The following is a 13,955-nucleotide window of genomic DNA, read 5'->3' on the forward strand; positions in this document are numbered from 1 at the left end:
AGAGAAATCATCAGTGCAACAGCACAAACACAAAAAAAAGAAAGGAGGTAGAAGGAGAAAGGGAAAACTGTTTTCCTAAATTAGTGATTAATATAGACCAGCACTTGAATGAGGCCTTAACCCTACTCATCCTTACAACCACATAGGTCAAACAGCATAGCCATACACAATCAACCATAAAGAATAATCCATGGACAGGCAGTCATATCGTCAATAAGTATAAGTCGTCATTTATCAAAAAATAAAAACAATAAAGACAAATAATTCAGAGGCAACAACCCAACACAAGGGCTCATCAGGAGAATACACTTATATATATATATATATATATATATATATATATATATATATATATATATATATATATATATATATATATATATATATATATGTATATATATATATATATATATATATATATATATATATATATATATATATATATATATATATATATATATATATATACCATGTTGTACATGGTTATACCACAACTATACAACCTGTTGTAGCACAGTGGATTGATGCTCTTCTTGGGAATATGGGGCCCAGGGTTCGATCCCCGCCGCAGCAAGGTTGGTCGACAAGCTTGCTACTTGTCCCTGTAAAAAAACACCCAGCAACTGAAACGTCGATTCCACGCCCTTATACTATTACGAAATGGATATATACTTTTTATATACTTTATAAAATATATATACTTATATAATACTTAAATATACTTTTTAGGAAATGGATCGTATGCTGAAATTTGGGGGACGTTTTATTTGTGTGTCCTTGCTGCAAAGTCACGTAGTAAGAACGGTCCTTTCCTACTTTCCCAATAAGCATTGGATGATTAAGGTTATACGTTGTCAGCAAGCTGAAGCAAAGGATGCTGCGAAGGATCAGTTTGTTTTTCCTGTATTTGTTGTTGTCTGCACGAAGCTTAAACCAATGCCCAAAGCAATAAAGGTATTTTTTTTATTATAACTTTATATATTTATTATTTATTTGTTGTTATTTATTCAAAATACGTTGTGTGTAACTAACTGTATGATATAATTCATAAATAATTCTTAAGAAAATACATAAAAATAACCTTTTAAAACAATGACAGTTCAAAAATCCTAAAACAAAAGTAAAATACATATGAAATGACCGTTTAAAATCTTTTAAATATATCCAGGGGGGTGTTACTTTTTCGGTGGGCTTTTGCAAAAAAATATCTTTTAAAAGCGTATCAAAAATATATTTATATGTGTTTTCGTTACGTTTTATGATTGACAAAATAATTGACAAAATGATTGAAAAAAATTTGAAACTTTCTATTTTTCTTTCTATTTTTCTATCGAAAAAACTTTCTATTTTTCGGCTTTTTGCACTGAAAAAAGCCGGAAAATATCAAATGGCGGTAACGACCAAACATGTCAAATGCTAGATGGCGTTAATTGATTTTGACAATGACACTTAGTTAACTTTTTTTGCACTGAAAAAAGCCGGAAAATATCAAATGGTGGTAACGACCAAACATGTCAAATGCTAGACGGCGTTAATTATTTTTTCCGACACTAGTGCTAGTTTCTACTCTTTCAAGATACCTGTACTCTTTGCACTGGATTAAAATATCTGTTAAAAAGGGCACGAAGTCTCAACTCTGCTTTATTAGCTAATATGTAGTGTATATATGTAGTATATATATGTAATAGTATATATATGTAATAGTAAAAGTGTATATGTATCTAATATGTAGTGTTTTCCAGTAATTTTTGCCAGCTGATAGTTTTTCAGTGATTGTTTAAATAAGTTAGCATCGGGACAGAAGAATTTAATGTTTTCTGATTTTTGATGGTCCTGCTTTAGAAAAAATAATTAAAGTTTATCAGGAGGATTGTGATTGTCACTGAAACTTTCATAAGTATAAGGAGGATAGTCAGAGGAACGATTTTTCAATGGCTAACAGCTTTAAAATTATGTGGCCCTGGTCAATTCTATAAAGATTTAGTGAACAGCCTGAGTGTAGCAGGTACTGCAAAGTACCGTTCATTTACTTAAGGTCTGTAGGAATGTAAACTCGTTTCTGATTTTGGGGTTATTTTTAGCTGATTGACTATTGACCATTATGAATTCTTATGTTAAGTTGATTACCCTACCCATAGGCAATATGAAACAGGTTTTATGTCCCCTCACCTATACCAGAGATATAAAATCTCTTGCACTCAATTTTGTCGTAGATGTTGTATTAATTCACGAACCCTTACGTTATTTTCTCCATCACGCACCCCAATAAGATGTTGGGGTATTAATTCACCCAAATTTCTCCTCCGAGGGATTTAAAAGAACCGGATCCTCACTCCTGTGCATTGTAAAGTAGGTAGACACAAATGCCATCTTTTGTGTCAATTATTTATCATTTGTTTCCGGTTTCTTGCATTTCTTGCTAATTTCTTTCACTCATTTTGCATTTTGCTTGTTTTAATAATGTTTTTTATTGTTTATTTTTGCTTTGTATTTATCTTACCTCTTTCATTCCTCATCTTTAGTAGTTTAATTTAATAGTTAATATCTTGACGATTTTGCGGTAAATCTTTTCAGTTTCCAACATTCTAGAACTCGCTTTTCTTTCTTTTTTAACGTATTAAATAAAAAACTTTTTCCGCAAGACAAGTTTTTCAAAGAAAAGCAAAGAGCTTCATTGATCCAAGAATGAGCAAAAATAAAGTCAAATAATCTTTCAAATGTAAAACTACCATAAATAAATATCAATAAATAAATGAAACTCAAAACGAACAGAAATTATAATAAATAGCCGAGTCAAACTCAAAACGAGCAAAAATTAACATGAGTTGGACTGAAATCCCCTATGCCTTCTCAAAACCAGAACACAATTTGCGCTTTACTGAAAAAAAAACAACAAACAAACAAATGACCGTGGATTTTTAGTTAAATTTACATATACTGACATTTCTTCGTTAATGTTTTGATAATTTTTCAATTATGAAAGTAAGAAAGGTGAAAACGTTTCAAGCGTCTTTTGTTTTAGCGTCTTTGGACATAACTTAAAACTTTTGACCTTAGGCATGTCGGGGGAGGGGGGTTCTATCCTCAAAGACATGATTTTTTAGTTTTACAATGACATTGAATAAAATGACTATGTCAAAAATTTTATTGGATGTGTTTTGGGAAATGGTGGGCGTTGTAGGGGGTTAGTTGCCAACCAATCACTTTCGACTATTAAAAAAGGCACTGGCCTTTTCAGTTTCCAATTAAATGAGCTGTTTTCGAAATTTCTGCGACAACAAATAGCCATCTCAAAATTAAAATCAGATGCATTTCGGGAAAATACGAGTTGGGGGGGGGGTAGCCGCCCTCTGATCACTCTGAATCTTAAAAAGAGCACTATAATTTCTGATTACCAATCCAGTTTGCCCCCTTCAAAGGTTATACGATCATCCATTCTATATATACCTTGTATGCCCCCAGGGCATAACTTACAACCCTTCCCCTGAGGGCTGTGGGGGTTGTCATTCTCAAAGATATAATTTCTGGACCTTTCAATTACGTTGAACAAGATGGCTATCTAGAAATTTTTGATTGGATGTGTTTAGGAAAATGGTGGGCTTGGGAGTCGGATTACTTGCCCTCCAATCACTTTTAACTATTAAAAAGGGCATTTGCTCTTTCTATTTCCAATCGAACGAGCCTTTTTTGAAGTTTCTACGACAACAAATGGCCACCTTAAAATTTCAATCAGATGCATTTCGGGAAAACACGAGGTGGGGGGAGCTATTCGCCCTTCAATCACTCTGAATGTCAAAATGGGCACTAAAACTATTAAATAGGAATCCAATGAGCCCCCTCCAAATTTTATACGATCCCCCTTTCTATATAAACGTTAAATCACCCGGGGCATAATCTTAAAAAGAACACTATAATTTCTGATTACCAATCCAGTTTGCCCCCTTCAAAGGTTATACGATCATCCATTCTATATATACCTTGTATGCCCCCAGGGCATAACTTACAACCCTTCCCCTGAGGGCTGTGGGGGTTGTCATTCTCAAAGATATAATTTCTGGACCTTTCAATTACGTTGAACAAGATGGCTATCTAGAAATTTTTGATTGGATGTGTTTAGGAAAATGGTGGGCTTGGGAGTCGGATTACTTGCCCTCCAATCACTTTTAACTATTAAAAAGGGCATTTGCTCTTTCTATTTCCAATCGAATGAGCCTTTTTTGAAGTTTCTACGACAACAAATTGCCACCTTAAAATTTCAATCAGATGCATTTCGGGAAAACACGAGTTGGGGGGAGCTATTCGCCCTTCAATCACTCTGAATGTCAAAATGGGCACTAAAACTATTAAATAGGAATCCAATGAGCCCCCTCCAAATTTTATACGATCCCCCTTTCTATATAAACGTTAAATCACCCCGGGGCATAACTTACAACCACTGCCCTGAGGGCTGTGGGAGGGGGGGGGTCGCTATCTTCAAATTCATAATTTTCGGACCTTTCAACTGGGTTAAACAAAATGAAAATATCAAAATTCTGATTTAATCTGTTTGGGGAAATGGTGGGCGTGGGAGGAGGGTTAATTGCCCTCAAATTGCTTTCAACTATTAAAAAGAGCACTAGCCGTTTCAATCTCTAATCAAATAAGCCCTTTTTGAAGTTTCCACGACGAGTCCTTCGATACGAAGTGTCCTGGCTTAAGACAAAAAAAAATACACATTGTGTCCACATCGCTCTTTACTTAGCCAGCGCTTTTGCACTGCCCAGGATGTATACTTCCTATCTAGTGTTGCTCAGTTTACCACATTGCTTCCAGACAGTTAAGTTAGGTCTGATATGACACGCTTGGACTACTTACAAGAGGAAAACCCTCATAGTGATTACTGGAAGAGCAGTATTGTCAGACGTTATACTTCCACTTAAAATGTTATGATGAAAGGAAATTATCCCTGAAAATTTTTCAATTTCTTCCGAAGGATTTTGGACGAACACAACACTAGAAGAAAAAAAACTATGTACAAAATATATTTTCTAGTCGCCTATTAGGCCTGAACTTGCCAGCGGTTGGGTGCCATGAAAGAAGTTTAAGTGAATACACCCTAAGTTTTGGGAGGGTTCCAAATTTTTAGTGTGGTTTTCAAAAGGTTGATATTGAATTGATTGTATCGTTTTATTTTAAGGAGCTGGCAAATAATTTTCAGCATTCATTTCTGTCCCGTTGATTATAGAGCTGTTGATTATATATTCTTTTATAGAGCTGGCAAAAAAAAATTTCAGCATTCATTGCTGTCTTGGAAGATTTTACTGCTGCTTTTGGCCGTGTAAATAGATAAGAGCTTAAGGTAAAAAACACGGCAATGGATTTTGTAATCCCTATCGGTGGTGCTGATCTCCGTTTCATGTGTGCCTTCGTACACTCTTTCTGTTTACCTTCCCCAGATTTTTCCAGGTACCCATTTAGAGCTGGATCTACTCTGGCTGAGCTTACAGAGGCAGACCACTGACCCTTGTTCGATCCAAATAACCAGTGACATTATGACTCAAACCCCTGTCCTCACGGGCAAAGGGTTTCAAGTCTAGCGCGCTAACCATTCGGCTAGGACGATGAATAGATATATCTTATCTAAAAATCTAAGAAGTAGGAATTCCATTAAGAAGGCGGAAATATTATTTGGAATATCTTAGTGATTAGGTACCGTTAGTTTCAAGAATTCCCTGAAAAGAAATTTGATGCTATCTTCCAGTGCTGTCACTTACTTGAAGTACTTTTACTTGAAGTACTACTTAAGTAAGATTTTCCATTACTTGTACTTGTACTTAAGTAAAAACACTAGGGTGTACTTATTACTTGATATTTAAGTAAGATTACGAAATACTTATTACTTAAGATACTTTTAATGTACTTATTTTTCAAATACTTTACCTTTGACACAAAAATTGTGTGTGTGTTTGTGCTTCGGCAATGTACAAGAAAACATCACCTTTAGATTTAGAGTAAGCTCAGATATACCTCCATGCCCTATTTTTGGATATGAAATAAGGTATTTGTTTTGGACAAAAAAAAAATTAGGGTATTATTAATACTTGGTTTAATTTTTTTTTAAAGTTATATAACAAAGAAAATTGAAATTATTTCGCAGTTCACTGGTCAACAGTGAGCTAAAATCCCTTGTTTTGTGCTAAATGCTGCATACTATAGTCCGTTTGGGGTTATATTTCTAAAATTAGTGTTTAAGTTTTGTCATCTCGTCAACTGAACCAGATTTCTACCATTTCATCATCTTCAAGACAATATTATTGGTAAAACTACTGAAGCTATGAATCTTTGCCCATCTAAATGTTGTCTGCAATAAACAAGTCTAGGTAATTCTAGCAGGACCCAATGCAGTGGTATTTTGTCAAATTCGTTTCAGCAAATTCAGGTATTCAGACGAATCTGACTTCAGGTTTCTCACTCCATTCATAAGTTATAGGCCCTACTAAAATAAAAGAAAACTCAACTTTCTTAAGACTTGAAACCCTCCCCCTCTCGCCCTATTTGAGATAGGGTTTGTGATACCGGAACTTGATATGAGCCCTGATGTTAGGCATCTTTGGTCTAGTTTAGATTCGGATCCGTTACTCCATTTGCAAGTTATACTAAATTAAACAGAAAACTTAATTTTTTCAGGAATTAAAACCCACTCCCCCTTGTTATATTTAAGCTAGGGTCTTTATCTCAAAACTTGATATGTGTCATGGTCTTAGGCCTCTTTGGTTCAATTTTCATTCAGATCCATCACTCCATTCGCAAGTTCCTCTGAATTAAACGAAAAACTGTTTTTAGCAGGTAAAGCCCTCTCCCCCCTGTTTTATTTGAGCTAGGGTCTTCATCTTTCAACTTGATGTGTCTCATGATCCTTGGCACCAAATCTGGCCATCAAAATTTTCATCCAAATCCAACCAACGTTTCTCCCCCCATACGTGATTACACATTACACAGACGGACGGACAGACAGACAGACGGACGGACGGATTTTACAACGTCTTAGGTAGACATGTTGGCTAATTGGATCCAAAACAAGGAAAACAATGGCTATTCATCATGCAGGTATCATCACCTATTTGAACAGTGGAAAATATCCATCAAGATAGGTTTTTGAGATCTGTCTGTCTGTCCGTCCATCTGTGCAATCGAGTATAGCGGATTTGTATTGAAATTGAACTATTTGGATTAAAATTGACCTTAATTAGGGCGATGGTGCTTTAAGTGTTAAAAAAAATTCGAGTTTTTCATTTAATTCACTGTAACTTGCATATGGAGATGAATTTCGATGAAAATTGAATAAAGATGCCTAAGAGTATGATATGCATTGAGTTCTGGGATGGAGACCCAAGCTTAATTAAAAGTTAAGTTTTTCACTTAATTCAATATAGCTTGCGAGAGATTGATGGATCTCAGTGAATATTGAACACAAGCTGCCTAAGACCGTGACAGGCATCAAGTCTTGAAATGAAAACCCTAGCTCAAATAGAACGAGGGAGAGAGGGTTTAAGTGCTGAAAAAAGTCAAGCTTTTGGTTTAATTTAGTATAACTTGCAAATGGAACAATGGATCCAAATGAAAGCTAGACCAAAGATGACTAGGATCAGGGCTCATATCGAGCTCTGATTTCACAAGCCATATCTAAAGTAGGGCGAGGGGGAGGGGGTTTCAAGTTTTAAGAAAGTCGAGTTTTCCTTCAGTTTAGTAGGGCCTATAACTACTTCCACCCATGGCTTTCCCAAAGCCTGGAAAAAATAACCCTTTTCCAAAATAAGTCATACTGAAGCCGACCTTCAACCGAATATTCTGTCCCCAGAGAAAAATTACTTTGTATGGCACTTGGTATTTACCAAGTGACATACAGTGATCGCAAATTCTGTAGGTCTGTCGGTCTGTCATTTCCGGTCTTACTAGTTTAGGCACTTCCAGATAAGCTAGGACGACAAAATTTGGCAGGCGTATCAGGGACCATACCAGATTAAATTTGAAACAGTTGTTTCCCCAATTCGACCATCTGGGAAGGGGAGTGGGAGGACGGTTAATTTGGGAAAACTAGATCGGATCTTAATTAAATTTGATATTTAGATGGATATCATGTCTCAGAGCTCTTACTTTAAGTTCCGACCGGATCAGGTGACATTGGAGGGGGAAACCTAAAATCTTGGAAAATGCTTAGAGTGGAGGGATCGGGATGAAACTTAGTGGAAAAAATAAGCAAAAGTCCTAGATATGTGATTGACATAAACACAACGAATTCACTCTCTTTTGGGGAGTTGGGGGGAGGGTTAATTCCGAAAAATTAGAAAAAATGAGGTATTTTTAACTTACGAAGGAGTGATCGGATCTTAAATTTCATTGGATGAAATTTCATATTAGAAGGAACTCATAACTCAGATCTCATGTTTTAAATCCCGACCAGATCCAGTGTCATTGGGGGGATTTGGGGGGAGGGGTCGGAAATCTTGGAAAACGCTAAGAGTGGAGTGATCAGGATGAAACTTGGTGGGAAGAATAAGCACAAGTCCTAGATACGTGACTGACATAACCGAAATGGATTCACTCTCGTTGGGGGAGTTGGAGGGGGTGTTAATTCGGAAACATTACAAAAATTGAGGTATTTTTAACTTAAGAGCGGGTGATCGTTCGTGAGGTATTTTTGAATTTGATATTAAGAAGGAACTCATGTCTCAGATCTCTTATTTTAAATCCCGACCAGTTCTGGTGACATTGGGGGAGAGTTGGAGGGGGAAACCGGAAATCTTGGAAAACACTTAGAGTGGAGAGATCGGGATGAAACTTGGTGGGTAGAATAAGCAAATGTCGTAGATACGTGATTGACGAAACCGGACTGGATCCACTCTCTTTGGGGTAGTTAGGGGGTCCAGTGCTTTGGCGACTTCGGTACTTCTGGACAATAAAATTGGTAGGCGTGTCAGGGACCGGCACAAATTGACTAGATAAAGTTGATTTCCCTGATTCAACCATCTGGGGGGGGGACTGAAGGGAGAGGAAAAATTAGAAAAATGAGGTATTTTTAACTTGTGAGTGGGTGATTGGATCTTAATGAATTTTGATATTTAAAAGGACCTTGTGTCTCGGAGCTTTTATTTTAAATGCCGACCAGCATTAAGCCTGTGATTTTTCTTTTAAATTAATCTATTGATACTTATAATTTTGCTAGAGCTCATGCCATATGAGCTCTTGGCTCTTTCGACCTCGTCACAAGTGCCATTTGAGTTCTTAGCTCTTATTTTATTCCTTTTTTCTCAGAAGATTTTCGACTTAGTCTCATGGTTTTTGCCACTTCATTGTGTGAAAACTGCTGCTAGAAATAGATAGGTTGTAACTTCTGCCGTATTGTTTTCTAGTATATTTAAATGTGTGCTTGCATTGTTCCTGCATCCCCTTAAAAGTTCTGTTTCCACAGTAATATTGGTTTGTCTTCTGTTGCATATGCAGACGACGTTCTTCTTGTTGCCCGGACTCGCTGTGGATTGCTTTACAATTTTACTATATTAACCAATGAACTATCTAAGATTGGACCGTCAGTTAATGCGTCTAAATGCAAGTTTATTTGTTTTAATAGCCCTTATGTGGTCGCTCCATTTGTTGCTGGGACTGCAATTCTGCCATGTTCTTCTTTCGCTAGTTGGCTTGGTCTGTGTTTCGGTCCAGCACTTTCCACTACCTTTTCATCCCTAGTGAATCAAGCCATGAAAAACCTACACGTTGCTTACAGAAAAATATCCCCAAACAAAAGCCGTTACAATCGTAATGGTTTGTGCATGATTTATAATGCTTATTGCGCCCCTGTGCTTTTGTTTTTATCAGGCATGGCTCATCTGTTTTGTAAGAAAAATTCCCATACTCTACGTGTGGCTTATTTCAGACATTGCAAATTCGTCCTCCGGCTTCCTAGATGGCACCAAAACAGAAAAATAATTGCTCAATTTGGTTTAATAGATGTACCTTCTCGGATTCGGTCTTCCAGTGATAATTTATGTAAAAAGACTATCTACTTTATTATCTACTTATATATATATATAATATATATATATATATATATATATATATATATATATATATATATATATATATATATATATATATATATATATATATATATATATATATAGAATAAATACTTGAAGTAGTACTTGAAGTAATACTTAAGTACAATTTTGGCAAGTACTTGATATTTGATACTTAAGTAAGAATTTGGAAAGTACTTACTACTTGATATTTAAGTAAAAAAACAATGAGTACTTAATACTTAATACTTAAGTAAAAATTTGGAGTACTTGTTGCAGCACTGCTATCTTCCCATGTTAAATACCAGCCAGCATAGGAGATTTCCTTCAAATATTTACAGATGATTCCATGAAAGGAAGTAAGACAGCTCCGACGTCTGCTATTCCCGGTTATTCTAGGCTTCAGAAGGATAAATCCTTACAGCTGAATTAAAAGTAACAATTGATGACTTGAAGTTATTAAGGAGAAGTTCCTGGTTCCAAGAAGGTGGCCTTTCTAGAAGACCAAGGCAGACTTATTGCTCATTCGCCAGGTGTGTAAGTCAGTCAGGGATCCTCACCTAGAAATTAGAAGACAAATATAGAACATCATGAAAAGGGCTTCCAATCAGTTTGTATGGCACTTGGTATTTACCAAGTTGGTTAATTTGGAAAAATTAGAAAAAATGAGTTGCTTTTAGCTTATGAAGGGGCGACCGGATCTTAATGAAATTTGGTATTTAAAAGGATATCGTGTCTCAGAGCTCTTATTTTTAATCCCGACCGGATCCGGTGATATTGGGGGGAGTTGGAGGGGGAAATCTGAAAAAATGCTTAGAGTGGAGAGATCGGGATGAAACTTGGTGAGAAAAATAAGCACAAGACCTAGATACTTCATTGACATAACCGGAATGGATCTGCTCTCTTTGGGGGATTCGGGGGGGGGGGGGTGGGTAATTTGGAAAATTAGAAAAAAATGAGGTATTTTTAACTTACAAACGAGTCATTAGATCTTAATGAAATTTGATATTTAGGAGGATCTCGTAACTCAGACCTCTTATTTCAAATTCTGATCGGATCAAGTGTCATTTGGGGGGGGGGACCGGAAATCTTGGAAAACGCTTTGGGTAGAGATCGGGATAAACTTGTTGGGAAGAGTAAGCACAAGTCCTAGATACGTGATTGACATAACTGGGCCGAATCCGCTCTCGTTGGGGGAATTGTGGGGGGACCTAATTAGGTAATTTGGAAAAATTAGAAAAAACGAGGTATTTTTAACTTATGGACGGGGTGATTCAATCATAATGAAATTCGATATTTAGAAGAACCTGGTGTCTCAGAGCTCTTAGTTTAAATCCTGACCGGATCCGGTGACATTGGGGGGAGTTGGAGGAAGAAACCGGAAATCTTGAAAAACGACTAGAGTAGAGAGATCGTGATGATACTTGGTGGGAAGAACAAGTACAAGTCCTAGATACGTTATTGACATAACCAGACCGTATTGGCTCTCTTTGGGGGAGTTGGAAGGGGGGTTAATTTGGAAAATTAGAAAAAATGAAGTATTTTTAACTTACGAACGGGTGATCAGATCTTAATGAAATTTGATATTTCGAAGGACCTAGTTTTTCAAAGCTTTAATTTTGTATCCCGACCGGATTCTGTGACATTGGGAGGAATTGCAGGGGGAAACTGGAAATCTTGGAAAACGCTTAGAATGTAGAGATAGGGATAAAACCTGTTGGGAAAAATGAGTATATGTCTTAGATACGTTATTGACATAACCGGACCGGATCCGCTCTCTTTGGGGGAGTTGTAGGGATTTGCTAGTTTGAGGACTTCTAGATAAGCTTGGACGACGAAAGTTGGCAGGCGTATCAGGGACCAGACTAGATTAATTAGAAATAGTTTTTTCCCTGATTCGACCGTCTGGGGTGGGGAGTGAGCGAACAATATAGCTGAGAAGAATTTCATTTGCCGATAAAACAAATGATTGATCTTCTTAAGTATGGCTTGTTGTCTAGGGGTATGATTCTCGTTTAGGGTGCGAGAGGTCTTAGATTCGAATCCCGGACCACCCCAATTTTTACATGAAGAAGATCCGAAACTAGATACGTGATCAATATAGCGATCACTGAAAGTTGGCAGGCTAATCAGGGACCCGACCGTTTGAAACATTTTGGTGTTTTTAACTTACGAACGGTTTATCGGATCTTAATGGAATTTGATCCTTAAAAGGTCCTCGTCTCAGAGCTCTTATTCTAATTCCTGACCGGATCCGGTGACATTTGGGGGAGATCGAGGGGGAAACAGGAAATCTTGGAAAATGCTTAGAGTGTAGAAATCGTAATGAAACTTGCTGGGAAAACCTCTTGGCTCTTGGCTCTTCCAACCTTGTCACAAGTTCCGTATATACTCCTGGCTCTTGTTTATCTCACCAAGGAAATAAGTACAGCGAGATGGCTAGTCCAAGAAGGAGATCATACTCACAGACTGTAATAGTGTTCTCGGACCCTTGACTATGGTAAATTATAGTTTTGTTGTTGATGATTTGATGCTGGATCCTTGTGAAGTATGCTTCAGCTGCTTGGTTTTTTCAAAAGGTAGATTTTGAATAGATTGCATGGTTTTTTTTTATAGAGCTGGCAGAAAAAAATTTCAGCATTCATTGCTGTCTTGGAAGATTTTACTGCTGCTTTTGGCCGTGTAAATAGATAAGAGCTTAAGGTAAAAAACACGGCAATGGATTTTGTAATCCCTATCGGTGGTGCTGATCTCTGTTTCATGGCCCTTCATCCAGAAAGTACAATGGGGGGGGGTCGATGGGTATGCTGCCCTGTTCCTTCGTAGACTCTTTTTGTTTACCTTCACCAGATTTTTCCAGGTACCCTTTCCGAGCTGGGTCTACTCTGGATGAGCTTACAGAGATACACCACTGACCTTCGTTCGATCCAAATAACCAGCTACATCATGACTCAAATTCCTGTCCTCACGGGCAAAGGGTCTCAAGTCTAGCGCGCTAACCATTCGGCTGGGACGATGAATAGATATATCTTATCTAAAATCTAAAAAGTAAGAATTTCACTAAGAAGGCGCTAACATTATTTTGGACTTCCTGCTAAGATCGAAGTTACATAGTCAGAATCAACATAGAGTATTTTGAGGTGCTCATCTTGAGACCGTTTATCTATAGGGCTTAGCACTTAGCATAGTGGATTTGCTAGTTTGGTGGCTTCCAGATAAGCTAGGATGATGAAAGTTGGCAGGCGTATCAGGGACCAGACTACATTAAATTAGAAATAGTCTCTTCCCCAATTCGACCGTCTGGGGGGGGGGAGCGAGCGAACAAGATAGTTGAGAAGAATTTTATTTGCCGGTAAAACAAATGATCGTTCTTCTTAAGTATGGCTTGTGGTCTAGGGGTATGATTCTCGCTTAGGGTGCGAGAGGTCTTAAATTCGAATCCCGGACCACCCCAATTTTTACATGAAGAAGATCCGAAACTAGATACGTGATCAGTACAGCGACCGCTGAAAGTTGGCAGGATTATCAGGGACCCGACCAGATTAAATTAGAAACAGTCGCTTCTCCGATTTGACCATCTGCCAGGGAGTGAAAGGACGGTTAATTCGGAGACATTAGGAAAATTTAGGCATTTTAAGTTACGAACGGTTTATCGGATCTTAATGAAATTTGATATTTAGAAGGTCCTCGTGTCTCAGAGCTATTATTTTAAATCCCGTTCGGATCTGGTGACATTGGGGAGAGTTGGAAAGGGAAACCGGAAATCTTGGAAAACGGTTAGAGTGGAGAGATCGTAATGAAACTTAGTGGGAAAAGCTCTTGGCTCTTCCGACCTCGTTACAAGTGCCATATGAGCTCTTAGCTCTTGTTTATCTCACCAAGGAAATAAGCACAGCGAGATGG

General features: G+C 37.3%; 1 protein-coding gene across 1 annotated transcript in view; it reads left to right on the forward strand.

Moving 5' to 3' along the window:
- LOC136039237 (eEF1A lysine and N-terminal methyltransferase-like) overlaps positions 1-13,955 on the forward strand; it is a 52,313-nt gene that overhangs the window by 18,832 nt on the left and 19,526 nt on the right. Inside the window, exon 4 of the mRNA XM_065722789.1 lies at positions 730-954. Coding sequence (XP_065578861.1) covers positions 730-954 — 225 coding nt within the window. The remainder of the gene's footprint in view (positions 1-729; positions 955-13,955) is intronic.

This window comes from Artemia franciscana, chromosome 19, assembly GCF_032884065.1.
Source record: "Artemia franciscana chromosome 19, ASM3288406v1, whole genome shotgun sequence".
Taxonomy (NCBI): Eukaryota; Metazoa; Arthropoda; class Branchiopoda; order Anostraca; family Artemiidae; genus Artemia; species Artemia franciscana.